Genomic DNA, 17,473 nt, shown 5'->3' with positions numbered 1-17,473 from the left:
TATAGTATTGTCCTAATCCTAATGCATCAATATTTAAGAGTCAAGTCATTTTGCAGCACTAACGGAGCGCATGCGCAGCACTTCCCGGTTCTACAGCGACGAGCGTTCAAACTTTGCGGACAACTGCGTTTCTATGAGATGTCAGCAGAGGTAAAGCGAGTTCAATGCGGTGGTTCGGGTTTGGCTTTAACGCGTTTGGGCAGATATGTGTCCATGACCCAAATAAAGGAGCAGGTACAGACGTCGCAAAGGAAGTCAAAGTGATCGGTCCAGCAGAGCTCACTGGTCATGTGGACAGAAGTGGCTGCTGCTTGAAGACCAGTCGCATCAAAGCAAGCTGGAGTCGAAGAGCATCTTTGCATTTGGTCGGTGAGTCCTAAACAACTTCTCAAAGCAGCTCTACGAGTCCACACAACACAAATGGAAGGCGTGTACCATGCCACACTCGTATATTAACGCCTGTATCATTTTGCTCTCTTCGGCAGGTGACGGTGGTGTGTGCCTGGCGGGTTTCCAGGCGGTCACCTCCGATGAGTCCTGTGGACCTTCAGTGGTAGAAAGCCGCGGCTGTAAAGATGCTTGCATCAGTGAATTGTACTTGACCATTGCTTTCTCAGACAGGATTGAGTCCTGGGACCTGCAGAAGAAAGAGAAGACTCCATCATGGAGCATGGAGATAAAAACGCAATCACAGGGCACTGGTAATGTGTATTTGAATATTTAATATCTTTAATACAGCTGGTAGACATCAGGGGTGTACTGCATGACATGTCAGAGGCTCATCAGTGTACATCTTGCTGCTCTCTTACCCCAGGACCCCTTCTGAATCTCCCACTGGTCCCTGGGGGTTACATAGCCACAAAACCTCCCCTTTACCGGCCCTTATCACCTGACCTGAGAGCCAAGAGTCTGGCCCTGGGAGCAGAGCATGCCGTCCTTCTCTGTGCCACAGGAGCTGTGTACACCTGGGGACTGGGCAGGTAGGGCTAATACTCACACATTTGCTTTTATTGGGAATCTGAGAAATAGCCCTAGCAATTAGTAATTAGTATATTGTGGGTTTTTTTTTTTGACAGTCATGGTCAGTTGGGGCATGGAGGCCTCACCTCTGAGGAGGAGCCCAGGGCGGTGGAGGCACTTTGGGGGATGTCCATGAGCTGCGTTGCTACAGGAGGCTGGCACTCTGTCTGCATTAGTGGTAAGTGTTATGTAAAGATGTTGGCAGTGAAAAGGGTTACACCGCCTCAACTTGAGGGGGGAAAAAGTCAAATTTCCTTTTCCTCTCAGATGGGGGTGACCTTTACGTGTGGGGCTGGAATGAGAGTGGCCAGCTTGGACTGCCATCACGAGGTCTGAGGAAAGCAACGCTGCAGCAAAGTAGCCAACAAGCAGGTTTGTTAGTTTCCTTAAGGAATGCGTACTGTTCAAGAAATACAGTGAAGGGACATTTCACTGCAAAACACCCTCTTATATTTCTTCTTACCCACAGTGTAGTTTATCAGCTCAAAGATTTTTCTGCGATCTGCTCAGGTGCACTTTACCATAGTGCACATTGTCAAGTGGCATCGTTTTCCATGTTACATGTATGACTTCAAATATTCAAATGATGCCTATCAACTGGTTACCTCTGAGCAAGGGTGGGAAAAAAACAGTTTTTCAAATGGATTAAATGCTCTCAAGAGTCACCACACTGGGATGGGCTACAGCTGATATCTCACGTCCCCTGAAAAAATAAGACTATTCATTTATAGCATATCAGGTATGAGAAAGCTTTTAGCGTTCATGTTTGAACCATCAAGTATAGTGTCATATATGTTGCTTGTAGTAGACACTCAAGAGTAATATCATAAACAGCAAAAGTTCAGTAATGTTGACTGTACTGAACAGGAGCACTGTGCCAAGATACCAGTTCATCTCCTGGTGAGGAGCCACAAGAGGGAGAGAAACACGAGGAGGTATTCATATCGATCCAGGCATTCCCGGCTCTATTGGATGTCACTCCATCATGTGAAGTTAGCACAGTCAGCTGTGGCTCCCGCCATACAGCTGCTGTTACAAGTAAGGAACCTCTCGACAGTGGTGTATAATACTGATTTACATTTCATGACAAGTCAGTCTCATGGTCATCTTTACCTCATATTTTCTAATTTCAGCGACAGGTGACCTCTACACTTGGGGCTGGGGTAAGTTTGAATTTCCAGCTAAGCTAAGACCTAAATACATTTTTACTAAATTACAAATATGTTAGATTTAAATAAAAACACACCCAGTAGCAGCACCAATCAAATAATAATGTATGGATAAGACATGTGGTCAGTAAAAGTCTTTCCTCCTATAACCATTTCAGGTGAATATGGCCAACTTGGACACCAGGCTTTAATCAGTTCAGATGAGCCCCAGCGTGTGGAGTTCTTCAGGGAGCAGCAGATGCGTGTAATTGATGTAGTGTGTGGGACATGGAACACTTTTGCTGCTGTCGTCAAGGAGGAAGTAGCTTGCCCTTAAAAATACTACGGAATCCGTCTGATAAACATTAACAGTGGACTTTGGACAACATATCAGGAAATTATCACAACAAATACATGGAGACTTTGGATTAAATATATTTTGTTATATATTAAAGTTATTTGTATGTCTGTATTTAAAAAAAAAAAAAAGAAACCTTTGGTAATTGAGTACCTTTTGTAGACTTTTTTTTAATTTCTTTACAGATATAAAAAAACCCACAAGGGTTTTACATTTCAAAAATGATACATAAAAACTGTTAATGCAATAAAATCCACAGGTAAATATAATTTAAGGCAAACATTACTAACTGAAAATTAAACACCATAATATGAGAATTAAAGGGCAATGCATTTCCACAGCTCACTAAATGTCTTCACAGCACAATCTTGAAAGAACTGTGGAGAAATGAAAATATAAAGTTACAGTTAAAGTGAACAAAATTGTGTTGGGCAAAATACGTATCAGTAATAACAATAATGTTTTTACTTACCTGACAAAATCTGGTGATCTTGAAATGACATGCTGAAACTCTGAGAGATTCACAGTTCCATCCTTGTCGATGTCTGACTCTTCAAGGATCTAAAAACATACAAAGGGAAGAACTGTTATGCCCAGTGACACATCAGTGTACCAAGCTGCATCCACTGTCTGTTGTAAACATCTACAGTGCCTCCATACATCTTCAAAGAGGAGAAGCCTCAATGTGAACTCACATTGCTGATGAGCTGTCGCATTTCGTCTGCAGTTAGTCTTGTGTCATCTGTCTCCCCAGTCAGACAGTTAACCAGCTTCTCCAGATCACCGCAGTCAAGGGTTCCATCATCATCAAAGTCTACAAAAATATCAATATACTTCTTATACAGATTGACAGCCTTACATGTATTAATAATAACAAACCTATTTTTTAATGTATCTTTTTAATCAATTTATTTACCAAATATACGGAATGCATAGTGGGATTTGATTTCCAGAGTAGCAGAGTCACTGAAGGCACTCAAAAGGTCCAGAAAGTCCTCAAACGTGAGGCTTCCATCTTTCTGTTCAGATGTTGAGAATACATGGCAGATTCTTCTCCTGAAAGGGTTGGACTGGTACAGGAGCAAGTACAAGGGTCAGTGCAGTTTATCAGTACTTGAAGCACTTCCAGAACACACAAAGCACAGGACAGTCCTAGTAATACAGTGAAAATAACCACAAGGCAGTCCACTTAACACCACAAATACTATTTTAACTTAAATGTAATTTCACCTTGAGTTCTGGCAGAGTAAGAATCCTCTCCATTGGTACTCTGGTATTTGGAAGGTCTTTCTCTTCTTTATTGAGCAGTTCAGTGAATCTCTTGTGAGCGCTGAACAAAACAGGAAGCCACAACTTAATTGTGTATTTCAACTATCAGTGGTAGATAGACTAAATTAAAAAAAAACAACAAAAAAACATGATTGTAATGTAGCATGTGGTTGATCACTTACAGAAGAATTTCTTGTTTTGTCAAGAATGTCAGTTCCTAAAAGATAAAGTTAGCAATATTAGAATGGTAACAGTGCTTTCCCCGCCATATTGGAACATCTTTATGAGTCTGATTTCCTATTTTACATCTATGGTCTAACTAAGTGACATTAACAACAACATTAGCTTCCACAGTCTTAATTAGCGTGATGACAAGTGACTCTAATGTTATATTTAGTTTATAAGAAAAACTATGACTACAGACCAAAAATAAATCATCATGTCCGTGTGATGACAAGGTTTTAATGGTTTTCCTTTAACTTAAAACTTTAGGCTCAGATAGATACTACGTTTTCCTCGGTTCCTCGGGGCGTGAAAACTGTTGTCAACTCTAGCCACTCGGTTGACGACCGCAACGGTTTAATACCTGCTTTTGGAGACTTTGCCTTGGACACTTACTTGATATTCTGAGAGCAAATCCTTCCCAAGTTGACTTGCCGTAGTTCCCATACTGAAATTTTCGTCTCGAAGATGTACTTTTTGTTGATATATATATATATATATATTCAACTTCTACTACACAACTAGTTGTCCGTACATCGCTTACTTCCGGTTTCTGGTTAGCGCGTTCGATTTCCTGTACTAGCTACGTAACGGTTTCTAGAGTGACGTACTTGTAAACAGCTGACTAGTCAACAACAACCAACAGGTGACATATAGTAACAAACAAACTAACTAAGTACAAATTTTAAGTGGTCCATTTTGCCCTTTAATGAATATTTCCATTGTGCGCTCGTACTTTAGTACTTTATAAGCCACTTCTACTCCACCACGTCAGAGGGCAATATTGCACTTTTCACTCCACTGCATTTACATTATTTCACAGCTGTAGTTACTAACTGCTTCTCAGGTTTTACATTAAAAAGTCATCTGAAAACCTGATAAAATACAACACATTACTAAAGATTAAACAGTGGACTTTGAGTTGTTAGAATAGATTTCCCATCTCAGACAGGATAATATTAGCGGATATTTCACAACAAAAGTAAAGATAAGAGAAAAGTCTGAACAATGAATACTTTTTTGTGAATTACTGTTTTTTTTTTTTATCATTTCACTCCTAATATTGGACATATTAAAAAAAAAAAAAAAAAAAATGCCGCTTACACATTGATGCATCAGAATCAACACTCTAATGCCAAGTATCAGTAACAGAGGAAATTTTACTTCATCCTCCAATGTAACTAGGGCTAATGTCTGTAGTTATAACTTTTTAAAGCTACCGTGTATTTATTTTGACATGGTTCACAAATAAATAAATAAAAAAGAGGCCTGACTCCTTACCAGTTTGTTCATCAGAGTGCCACAGATAAAATTCATTAGATTCATTAGATACTTTCGATAAATAAAATCGTAAAATGAATTAGTATTTAGTATTTGTGTTACTGTTAACCAATGGTGCCACTCATCTCTTAACAACCTCTGAACACCACAATATATAAGGCTTCCATCAAAAGTAAAGATATAATTTTCAAAAAATTTAAGTAAAAGTAAAATTTGGTATAGTAGTATAGGAATACCCTTTCAAAGTGTAAAATTAAAATCTTCCAGGTCCAAGTATGTGTCACAGCTATTTCTAATTTCACTTAATGTTTGGTTGCATGAACAATGGTATACAAAATGGAAATACTCAATAGATGTTCCAGTCATCTACTCTGCAATTGTTAATCTCTTCATTTCTGTTTTTCAGTTGTTTTTTTGTTTGGTTGTTTTTGTTTTTCGTTTTTGTTTTTTATTGTTTGGCTTCTTTAAATTCGTTAATTTATCCTGTCTTTGCCATGAAAAGTCCAAGCACAACAATTTCTAATCATCTTCATTTTATTGTAATTTTACCACAAATATTTTTTTTTCCTTCTTGTTGCAGCAGAAACAAACAAAATCGGCATTTCAGTGCATTTTTCTTCAATAAACAAAATTAAGCTAAGATATTTATTCAGCTTACTAGTACACAGACATTAAAAAGTTAATAATATACCTATAAAACAGCAGCTTTTGGTAATGTATTAATTCTTAAAGCATGAACTAACTGATAAAATATTTTGGGAATTGAACACAATCCACAAATGTTTATAACTGTGCTAACTACTGTATAAAAATGAATGTTCTATAAATGAGAAATAGAGGAGAATCCCAACAGGGAGATCAGGAGATGACTGACTCATTAACTCAGACAAGTTAAGCTCCTGGATTTGTGTCCCAGTCTGTTGTATCTGAAATGGAAGAATAAAAACAGAATTACTGTTAATACAACAAGTAGAATAATTTACAATAAAATACATGTAAGTGCTTAATATATCTCATCATTCTCTCACATCTTTTACATCTCACTGCATTTAGGTAATAATCCCATCACTCTAATTCGGCATTTTTGTCCTAATAAATACAACAACTCTTATGATATGATTTTATTCTTCTCAGATTGTACCTGTCATTTTAGTTCCCTCTTTGGTCTCGTTTGGAACACCAATCCCGTATTCATTTTCTCCAGTGACTCTGAAGAAGTAGATTCCTCCCTCCTCCAGGTCAGACACCTTATAGGACAGTCGGCGGCATTTGTCTGTGAGTCTTGTCCACCCTTTTCTGCTGATGTCCCGTATGTCCACAAGGTAGTTCTTGACAGGAGCTCCTCCCTCATTCTCAGGGATGTCCCAGGTAACAGTGGCAGAGTTTTTGGTCACATCTTTAACTGCTATATGAGCAGGTGGACCAGGGGAATCCAAAACCCTCACACTCAGGGTCAAAGAGGCAGATCCAGCAACATTTTGTAGTTTGACTATATATTTGCCAGAGTCGTCACGTGTTGCTCGTTCCACTGTGATAGAGGTGACAGAACCGGTGGTGTTGATGAGTCCTCTGACTCTTAGATCTACACCTGCCTTGTCCCATGACACACTGGGAACAGGTTTGCCTGTGAAAGGCACAGTCAAAGTGAAGGAGCTGCCATCTTTAACAAGTAGGGTCTTCCTCATCTCAGTGCTAATATCAAACTTGGGCTCCTCCTCTCTATCAATGGCTACTTGAGGATCTGTTTCAGGACTGGGCTCGCTGATGCCAATCTTATTTATGGATCTGACAATAAAAACATATTCTGCCCCTGATGTGAGTCCACTTACTGTAAACTCTGTTTTATCTGTGTTATGAACACCAACAGCCCAGTCTTCTTCTGATGATTTTCTGAATTCAACTTTATACCCTGTAACTGCTGCTCCACCATCAAACATCGGCTTGTTCCATGACAGAGTGATTGAGGACCTGGTTGAATCAGTTATGGTGGGCTTTGATGGAGGAGAAGGTAGAAACTTTGGATCCTCTGCCAGTGTGAGCGGGCACGGGAGACTGGGTTCACTTAGCCCTGCAGCATTCTCAGCAAAGACTCTGAATTCATACTCACATCCCGCGTGCAGACCAGAGGCTTTGACTCTTAAGTCATAGACTGGCTTTTTATTGACTCTTACCCAGCGAACACCCTGCTTCTCCCTCTTCTCGATGATGTAACCACTGATGCGACTACCACCATCAGAGGCAGGTCTCTTCCAGCAGATAGTCATAGCCTCGCTGCTTGCACTTGTGACCTCAACATCTGTTGGAGCAGATGGGATGGTATAGGGATCCATTGCCCTGATTGGCTCACTTTCCAAGGTCTCACCCTCTCCATATTTGTTCACTGCCCTTACTCTAAACAGGTACTCATTTCCTTTGAGCAGCTTGGTTACCTTACAAGTAGTTGCCATCATGTTATCATACACAAGAGTCCAGGCTACACGGCTGGTTTCACACTTCTCAACAATATAGTGCATGATCTCAGCACCACCGGTCTCATGAGGGGACCCCCAGGACAAGGTGCATTTCTCTGCTGAGAGCCCAGACACTTCCAGAGGTCCAGCAGGTGGGCCAGGCCTATCTAAGACCTTGCAAGTGATAACTTTAGATGTAGTACCACCTGTATTCTGTAGGGTCAGAGTATACTGTCCAGAGTCTTTCCTGACACTTTCTCTGATAAGTAGAGAGGTATGTGTCTTTGTCGCAGTTATCTCAGTCCTTCCCTTGGTGCCAATATTTCTACCATTCTTCAACCAAAACACTGTAGGATTGGGGCGACCGGAGATGTCAGCATCTATTTTTAGGAGTTCTCCTGCTTTGACAATCACCACCTGTCTAAGTTTGTCATCCAAGATAATTTTGGGTGGCTCTACATCATGCTGTACAGTAACAGGTCCTGTGGTTTCAGAGGGTGCACTGAAGAGCTCAGCTGAATTCTTTGCAATCACACGAAAATCATACTCTTCACCCTCTGTGAGGCCAGTCACTTCCAGGAAGGTGTCCAGTAAGTTGGTAAAGTTGCATTTAAGCCAGCAACTATCTGGCAGCTCTTTACGCTCAACAATGTAACCAGTTATTTTAGCTCCCCCATCATATTCTGGTTTATCCCATGCGAGGGAAACTGAGCTGTTAGTTATATTGGTGACTGTGAGATTGCATGGGGGATCGCACTGGTCTCTTGCGGCTACAGGATCAGATGCATTGCTGCAGGGTCCAACACCTGCCATATTCTCAGCATAGACACGGAACTCATATATCAGGCCCTCTTCAACACTTGTTACCTTGAACTGGTTCTCAGTCACTGGGCCTCTGTTTAACTTTGTCCACAGAATACTGCTTTGATCTTTGCATTCAATATGATATCCAATGAGAGGGCTACCACCGTCACTGTCTGGTTTGCTCCAAGCAATGACCATTACAGACTTTGAGGCCTGTACAACATGGAGGTTGGTTGGTGGACGAGGGGGCTTGAAGGGATACTGGGCAACAACAGGTTCAAATTCAACAAATTGGCTCTTGCCATAGCGATTCTCTGCAGCAATACAAAATTGATATTCAGTACCCTGTGTCAGACGGGAAATTTTGATTGATGTCCTTGCAACTGTAGCTGACACAGTCTGCCAGCTTGTGCTCCCTGTATCTCTCTTCTTAACAACATAATTACTGATTTGGGATCCGCCAGTATAATGTGGGGGCTGCCATGACAAAGACACAAAGTCAGCACTCACTTCATCTACACTGAGGTCACTTGGTGGCCCAGGTCTTTCAAAGACATTAACAAAAATTTCAGCGGATGTGTTTCCTACAGAATTGGTCAGAGTCACCTCATACACACCAACATCTACCTTGGTTGCATCTTTGATAGTGATCTGAGATGACGTGTCAGATGTTTGGACATTTACCCTGCTTGTCTCTTTTAGCACGTTGCCATCTTTTTTCCAGGCTACTGTTGGTGGCGGTACACCCTTGAATGGAACCTCAATTTTTAAATCGTTACCTGCCTTCACACTGAATGTGTTGGAGAGCAAACTAATAATGGGCTCAGCACTAGTATCCTTTACAGTAACAGGTGCCAACAGGGACTTTGGTTCACTTCTTCCCTTTTCATTCACAGCGCTCACTCTGAAGAAGTACTCCTTTCCTTTTGTCAGGCCAGTAATGGTGACTTCCACTGCTTTACTCTCTGAACACATTGTCCACGTGTCATCTCCCTTGGCTTGCATTTCTACTATATAACATGTGATTTTGCTTCCTCCATCATGGTCAGGCTTTTCCCAAGAGAGTTTCGCACTATTGCAAGTGACATCACTGAATGTGATTTTTCCAGGAGGCAGAGGAGCCTCAGAGACTTTAACGGCTTCAGTGGTCTCTGCCGGCAGTCCAGCCCCAAACTCGTTTACAGCCAGGACACGGAAATAATAAAAGCATCCTTCCTGGAGATTGTCAATCTTGTATGAGTTTCTCACACAGCTGCTGCAGACACTTGTGAAGGCCTTTCTAGCCTCCTCTCGCTTCTCGACCACGTAGTGCGAAATCTTTGCTCCTCCATCAATGAGAGGTGTCTCCCAGGATATGGACACAGAGTTTCTCTTTACCTCCTTCACCTCTAGGTTTGTTGGTGCACTGGGAGAGTCCAATACTCTGACGTTGATGAATGCTGATTTAGAGCCATTGCAGTTCTCAGCAGTCAACACATACTTTCCTGTATCATTTCTATTAACATTCTCAATCAATAGCACTGTGTAGGAGCTTGTTACTTCAATTTGAGCACGCTGACTGAGAGTTCCACCTTCCTTTGACCAGTTAACCTCAGGCTCTGGCCTACCTTTGATGTTGACAAACAGACGTAATGTGGAACAGGCTCGAACGTTCACGATCTTCCTCAAGGCAGTATCCAACTCAATCTCAGGTGCCTCCAATTTTTCAGCAGCTTTCAAAGACCCAGGTAGTTCCACATGCTCTCCAACTCCAGCGGCATTTATTGCACGAATGCGAAAATTGTACTCTGTATTTTCTTTCAGTCTTTTCACAGTGTAGTTTGTTTCCTCGACACCTGTGCTCGTTGTGCAGGCAATCCACTCGTCCTCTCCTGTTTCTTTCATCTCAACTACAAATCCACTAATGGCTGCTCCACCATCATAGATGGGCTTTGACCAAGACAGTGACACAGTACTGCTGGAATAGTCTGTCACCTTAGGGTTGGTCGGGGGACCAGGTGGGTAAGTAGCTTCGCAGACTTTTATATACTCACTTGGCTCACTGGGTGCACCCACACCAGCAGCATTTTCTGCCAATACTCTAAACTGATAATAATGTCCCTCAGTGAGCCCTGTGCATCGGAAACGCAAATCATTTAGTCTTCTTTTGTTGCATTTAGTCCACCTGACACCCTCTTTGTCACGTTTCTCCAAGATGTAGCCATCGATCTCTGAGCCTCCATCACTCTCTGGCCTTTCCCATGTTAGCGCTATAGAATCACCAGTCACAGCACTGGCTGTAGGAGTAGAAGGTGCAGAAGGTGTGGTAAAAGGGTTCTGTGCAATGAAGGGGTCTGATTCCAAAAATTCACCAACACCAAATTTATTCACTGCAGCAACTCTGAATATATATTCTTTGCCAGGCACCAGTTTTGTCACTTTGTAACTGACAGCTTCAACATGACCATCAACTCCTGTCCATATGACACGGCTCGTCTCCCTTTTTTCAATGATGTAGTGGGAAACACTGGCACCACCATCATTTAAAGGGGGGTTCCAGTGAAGATTACACTTCTCTGCACTGACAACCTTCACCTTTAGAAGCCCATCAGGAGGACCAGGTCTATCCAGGACCTTCACATTAACTGGCACAGATGTAGTTCCACCAATGTTACTAAGGATCAATACAAAGTGGCCCCCATCCACTCGTGTACAATCCCTGACAGTCAGAGTTGTGTGAGTGAGGGTGTTTTTGACCTCCATTCTTGGTGTAGCTTTGTCAATTTCTTTTCCATCTTTCAGCCACATTACATCAGGAAGGGGCTTCCCGAAGTAATCAGCTTCAATAACAAAAGTCTCACCAGCCTGAACACCAGTAATACTCTTGAACTTAGGATCAATGAATGCTGTGGGTCCTTCGATAACATCCTGTGCAATGATGGTTACACTTTCTGAAGGTGTGCTCCAAACACTAGCACCATTCTTGGCAGTAACTCTAAACTCATAACTTTGGCCTCCTGTCAGACCTGTGATTGTGAACTGATTCTCAATAACATTGGTGAAGTTTGCCTTCATCCATCTGCCATCTGGGAGGTCCTTCTTTTCAATAACATAGCCTGTAATGGTGCTTCCCCCATCGTACTTGGGTTTTGCCCACTCAAGTGTGATGTTCTCTCTAGTAATGACAACAGCTTCTGGCTTGCCAGGTGGATCACAGGGGTCTCGTGCCACGTAACATTCAGATATCTTGCTAGGTGAGCTGAGTCCAGCAACATTCTCAGCAAAGACTCTGAATTCATACTTAATGCCTTCCTGCAGTCCGCTTGTTTTGAAGCGAGTATTAGGTATAACAAGCTTGTTCAGCTTGGTCCATAAAATGCTGTTCTTCTCCTTACGTTCAAGGTGATAGCCAATGATGGGGCTGCCTCCATCTTTGGTTGGAGGCTCCCATTCAACAACCATGCTGTACTTTGTCACTGTGGTCACAAAGGGGATGCCAGGAGAAGCGGGCACACTAAATGGATATTGTGCAATTACAATGGGAGAGGTGATTGCAGTACTCTTTCCATACCTATTTTCTGCAAACACTCTCAACTGGTATTCACTTCCTGTCTTCAGCTTGGTGACTTTGATTGTGGTTCTTACTGTTGTTGCTGACACCGTCTGCCACTCTGTACTTGTAGTTTCACGTTTCTCCACTATGTAGTTGTCTAGCTGACAGCCTCCTGTGTATTCAGGCGGCTCCCAGGAGATGGTAACATAGTCAGAATTAACCTCATCAATCCTCACAGGTCCTGTGGGTGGGTCTGGTTTTTCAAGAACAACCACAGTGATCTCTCCTGTACATTTCCCAGCACTGTTGCTTGCTGTGACTGAGTATTGACCAGAGTGCTCCCTGGCAGCATGTCTGATATGAAGAACTGTTAATGAGGGTGTGGTTGAGATCTCTAGCCTTGATGTCTCTTTAACTGTCTGACCATCTCTTTTCCATTCAATCTTTGGAGCTGGGTTCCCAGCCACTGGGATCTCTATTTTCAGATTTTCACCATTCTTGACACTGAATGTGCTGAAAGTTATCTGGAGTGTTGGCTTAATAGCATTTTTCTTATCTGTGGCAGAGCCAGGTGGCACCCTTGGGTTGTGTTCTCCACTCTCTTGAGAAGTGTCAGATGGACCTGGTGTGAAGATCAAATGAACATGCAATAATTATAATTATAATTAATTTCACTCTATTCATATGGTTATTAATAAGACAAATCAATCTCTTTGACTTTTTAAATGCATTTGAGTAAACACATCAATCCATTTAAAAATTAAATAAATTATTTAATTTGGTTTGCATGTAATGATATTGATTTGCGTTTTCTGCTTGAACTACTTTTAATATAGGCCTATCTGGGCATGAAATTTTAGTCTAAAACCTTTGGTAATAATATAGATAACAAAATAATCCAAGCTCTTCCAACTGTATTTTATATTATTAAGATTTCAGGAGCAGTTGAAAGCACCACAAAGTTAGTAAGTGTTTGAACTTACTAACTTTCTGTTTGAACTTAGATTGTTATTTTGTTACACTTTACACTTGTCCTGTTTATTCAATGCAGATGTGTTTACAGAATTATTATTATTTTTATTGTAATAACATTTTAAATATATTTTTATTTCAATTTAAATCAAAGTATGAATTTACACTATCTGGGGTACTAAGTGAAAGGATGAAATCATGACATACCTTGAACAATGGGCGTGGAGGGTGACTGGCTATCCTCTGTGTGCTCAGCATTACCGCCCGGTGTCATGTTTATATTTAGAGTGTGAGCTTTATCGTCTGTTTTCTGTCCTGTCTACAAAAGAGAACGGTACAAAACTTTCAGAGAAAATGAAATGAAAGAGATACAAACACATACAGGGCAATATGTTTCATTTTCCCCCCTTTTTTTCTCTTATGTTTGTTGTGTGTAAGTAGACTGTAGCTTTATGATCACATCTAAACATTTGCTATACATATTTCATTATAATAGGATTTTGACAAAAGTAACATTAGTGTTTTACACTAGTGTTGGCTCTGTTACTGCAGTGAGTGTGATGTGTTGGTAACAGAAACTCTTGACGGTGTTAAAAATAAATAGAGGCATGGCAGACCAGACTGCCATCTGTTCAGATAAAACTCTATTATTATCTAACTTTTAAAGCTCTCACAAGGTTTAAACCAATTCACTTTTGTAAGAAATGCAATAAGGAAAAATTACCAAAAAAAGGAATCTGCCCTCAACTCTTGCTGTACTATTTCAATAACTTTTAAGGTATTCCTTGCAGTTATTTCATTTTCAAACACAACTGTACTTACTTCGTTGTTGCTTGCTTCCATCTTTTCTCTCACTTGTCCTTATTTATATTTGAGAAATGTACTGTGATTAAAAATCCAGCTAGTCCAGATATGATGCATCCACTGCGGTGATCCCCAAAACTCTGTCGCAGGCATACACGGCTCTGCCAATCACTGCCTGCTTTATCTCCAAAAGCAGGCAGTGACTAAAATAACCATGATGCCTGACTGGCCAGCTGCTCATACTTTCAAAATTAGTTGAGCCTACATAGGTCAGCTATGAAAAACTGGAGCGTTGCTCAACATTTAGATATTGTACACATACTATTCCAGTTATAGAGGGTTTACAGTTTAGATAACTTTTATTTGGGGGTGTGGGTGGGTTATATGTGTGTGCACATTTTAAATGAACATGAGCCTTCCTGTGAGCACATGGTCAACCGTTACAATAATAGGTAGTTAGGTCAAAATACTTACCACGTTGGCTACTTTTATCACGATAGATGCATTAATTCTGCTGTGTGATTGTAGATTTTATGTCTCATGTTTTCTTTGGATTATGTTTTTCCCCTCCTTTTTTATCAATAAACATGTAAAGATACAAACAAACAAGGCACTTTTTCCATAATCACAAAAATACCGAGGGTTGAGATTGAGCATAACACAAAAAAGATAATGAATAAATAAAGAAAGAATGGAAAGTACATCGCATAAAAAAAATCTAATATTAACTTTAATACATCAAGTAAAGAAATTACTGAAGGTCTTTCTTATCATCCTTCATAAGCTTCAGAGGCTTACTCAGTTACTCAGAATTTAAACTCGTTCAGCCACTGATTTATATGTAGTTTAGTTTTAAAATACCCGCATTTATGTGTAAACAAAAAACAAACAAAAAAAATCCCAAATAATAGTAATCATTTGATTTGATTCGGAAGCAATGTTCTTTTATCTTAACTAACTGGTTTTTATCCCTTTATTTTTTTTTTCTTATATTATGATTACTCTGATGTTAATGTAAACTGATTCAATTTTATTACGGTAACGAGATTAAATAAATACTTTTATGAAACATTTTAGTCTGAAAAATGAACCGGAAATACAACAATATACACCGACGAAGAAGACACCTACGAATGCGGAAACTATTCACCTTAGCCAGCTGGTGCTTCGAAAAAAACATGGAAGGAAAATACAAGTATGCGGACATGAAGAAGCGTTAGTTGTGCCTCTTTTCTGTTTCTTTTACAAATGTGTTAACCCGCTGTTGGTTTCAAGACGTGAGACGATGTCAAATTTAAAAGGTGAGCTCACTATCAAATGAACCCATGTTTGTGTCGTGACAATGAAAGAGAGAAACGCAGGTGTCTGTGTCAGTGTATCTTTGCTTTGGATTGCTTGTTTTGTACGATGTGAAGTTGTTTATTTGTCTTTGGCTTTGAAAGGTTACGATGGGTTTTTCATTTTCATTACTGATTTCTAAGATTTTCATAAATAATCATAAGTTGCAGCCCGGCTGTCCACTTGCTCTTATGTGTGACCGGTCTGTCAGATGATTCAGCAGAATGACATTGCAGTAACCCACCACAATGAGCTTTTTTTTTTTTTGTCAAATCTCATGCCTCTCTGCCTAACCAGCAAATCCAACCATGCCGCTCCAGTTTGTGTACACCAACCAGGACTTTGTCACAGACGTGCGTCGGAGCAGTGGAAACGGTCCCTGGATGGCAACACCACCAACAAAGTTTGACACAACCGTCCAAGCCGGCTGGACAGACAGGATGGAGAGGGGGCTTTTCCGCTACCATCTGGGTGACTTACAAACACGCATCCTGCCGGGTTCGCATGGCTATGTGGCCCAGTTGAATATTCAAAGGGGAATAGAGAGAAGAAAGCCTCAGGAGATACTGAGCATTCAGCAGGAGTTCAACGCCAAGCAGTTTAATTTTAACAAAATCAATCCGGAGGAAATCATATTTGAGATGATAAAGGAAACAGAGAGAGAGGCAGATTTGCATCACAGTGGGCAGATGCATCAACCATGTAGGATGGTCGTGCTAGTCAATGTCAGTCCTTTGGAGTTTGGGCATTGTCTCTTTGTCCCAGAGCCATCATGTTGTTTACCACAGGTTCTGACGAAGTCCGCCATCCAGGTCGGTATTGAATCTGTGCTTCTGAGCTCTGACCCTGGCTTTCGCGTGGGTTTCAACAGTTTAGGAGCATTTGCGTCTGTCAATCATTTACACCTACATGGCTATTACCTGGACCAGGAGCTCAAGATTGAATCTATGCCAGTCAAGCCATTGCTTCCTGAAAAGGGATTATATCGCCTGTTGGACTTTCCTGCAGGGCTTTTGTTTTACACAGAATCTGAGGAGGTGGAGAAAGTTGCCAGAGCCATCTGTGAAGTGACAGATTTTCTGGTGGAGGGTAATATTGCTCACAACTTGTTCATGACTAGAGGATGTCCGCCCTGTGATCATATACAGAACGAAAAGAGTCTCGGTTCAAGAAAAGGCGTTCGCATCGCTGTATGGCCCAGAATATCCTGCTTTGGTGCCAAAGAGGAGTCTGCCTTCAATGTTGCTCTTTGTGAGCTTGCTGGACATTTACCATTTAAGAACAAGAAAGACTATGAGCTCAGTACTGAGAAAAATGTAATGGGTATAATTCAGAGGTACATCTTGCCTGATGGGGAGTTTCACAGGTTGGAACAGCAGCTTACTCGCCATTTAATGGATTTATAATGTATGGAAGCTTTGTTGAGTCTTGTGCTCAAGTTACAAATCAACTAGATTGGATGCTACATATATAAAATAAGAAAATATCTCACTCGAGATTATACTTTGGGAGCCGTGCAGCATCCCCTATCCTCCACCTGCACTAAAAAAAATGTGCACACAACTACTCTACAGAGTACATTTCAAAGCTTCCACTAAACTGTAAAGATGATTAGAAATATTTAGATTCATCATTTTTATATTAATAAATGAGAATGTGCTTTAATCAACTAATGGACATGTAATGAAACTGGTATCAAATGAAATAAAAAAAAAGCACTTCATCTAAAAACACAAGTTTTGTATTCTTTTTTTTTGGGAGTTCCAGTTTTCAGTTGTGCATGTGAAAGCAAGTCATTGAACTTTTTCACAGAAAACATTTTGGCCTGTCAAAGCAGGAGAAGCTCAGGTATAATTAATAAATAGCTGCTTTTACCTTGGTGGTCCACCTTATTCATACCAGCTCCCTGTTATGCCTTACTAGGATGTTTGAGTGGGACAGAGCCATGTTAACGTTACGTTTTACACTTATCTGATGACGCAACAATATAATGTTAATGGATTAAGTAACAAAAGGGGGATATGGAGGTTCCTCTTTCCAAGGGAATGATGAGGGTGGTGTAGAGCTGGGTCTACGTCAGTGGTCATTTCAGGACAACTTCCAGTACAGCGTGAGGTTGAGGTGAGTTTACATATAGAGGCGGCTTGTTGAAAAATTGCGGTGGGACAAAATGTGTTGCTTTCATGCTCCTTCATTGTAGAGAAGGGGAAAAGTCTCAAGGGTGAGATCGTTTAACGGAAAAGCTCTATAAACTGAGTATCACTGATAATGCTGA

General features: G+C 40.8%; 4 protein-coding genes across 4 annotated transcripts; 2 read left to right on the top strand and 2 right to left on the bottom strand.

Moving 5' to 3' along the window:
• Window positions 1-66: 66 nt before the first annotated feature.
• On the top strand, window positions 67-2,906 carry LOC139635631 (RCC1 domain-containing protein 1-like). Its single transcript, XM_071503086.1, has 8 exons — window positions 67-369; window positions 486-701; window positions 815-980; window positions 1,077-1,198; window positions 1,288-1,392; window positions 1,888-2,058; window positions 2,154-2,183; window positions 2,348-2,906. Exons 1-8 carry the CDS (start codon window positions 165-167, stop codon window positions 2,503-2,505), a joined length of 1,173 nt encoding a protein of 390 aa, XP_071359187.1. The 5' UTR covers window positions 67-164; the 3' UTR covers window positions 2,506-2,906.
• On the bottom strand, window positions 2,677-4,597 carry LOC139635647 (calcium and integrin-binding protein 1-like). Its single transcript, XM_071503087.1, has 7 exons — window positions 4,414-4,597; window positions 3,978-4,012; window positions 3,757-3,856; window positions 3,443-3,596; window positions 3,222-3,340; window positions 2,999-3,087; window positions 2,677-2,903 (listed from the first exon to the last, which is right to left on the bottom strand). The coding sequence occupies exons 1-7, from the start codon at window positions 4,462-4,464 to the stop codon at window positions 2,882-2,884; spliced, it is 570 nt and encodes a 189-aa protein (XP_071359188.1). The 5' UTR covers window positions 4,465-4,597; the 3' UTR covers window positions 2,677-2,881.
• Window positions 4,598-5,814: 1,217 nt separating this feature from the next.
• On the bottom strand, window positions 5,815-14,024 carry LOC139635592 (titin-like). The gene is made up of 4 exons (XM_071503080.1): window positions 13,879-14,024; window positions 13,264-13,375; window positions 6,440-12,706; window positions 5,815-6,224 (listed from the first exon to the last, which is right to left on the bottom strand). Exons 1-4 carry the CDS (start codon window positions 13,897-13,899, stop codon window positions 6,190-6,192), a joined length of 6,435 nt encoding a protein of 2,144 aa, XP_071359181.1. The 5' UTR covers window positions 13,900-14,024; the 3' UTR covers window positions 5,815-6,189.
• A 936-nt stretch (window positions 14,025-14,960) lies between these two features.
• gdpgp1 (GDP-D-glucose phosphorylase 1) lies at window positions 14,961-16,934 on the top strand. Its single transcript, XM_071503085.1, has 2 exons — window positions 14,961-15,161; window positions 15,496-16,934. Exons 1-2 carry the CDS (start codon window positions 15,146-15,148, stop codon window positions 16,602-16,604), a joined length of 1,125 nt encoding a protein of 374 aa, XP_071359186.1. The 5' UTR covers window positions 14,961-15,145; the 3' UTR covers window positions 16,605-16,934.
• Window positions 16,935-17,473: the final 539 nt, after the last annotated feature.

This window comes from Trachinotus anak, unplaced genomic scaffold (assembly GCF_046630095.1).
Source record: "Trachinotus anak isolate AG129_WGS33_773 ecotype Australia unplaced genomic scaffold, CSIRO_AGI_Tana_v1 ptg000002l, whole genome shotgun sequence".
Lineage (NCBI taxonomy): Eukaryota > Metazoa > Chordata > Actinopteri > Carangiformes > Carangidae > Trachinotus > Trachinotus anak.
This window is presented reverse-complemented; position numbering and strand designations above follow the sequence as displayed.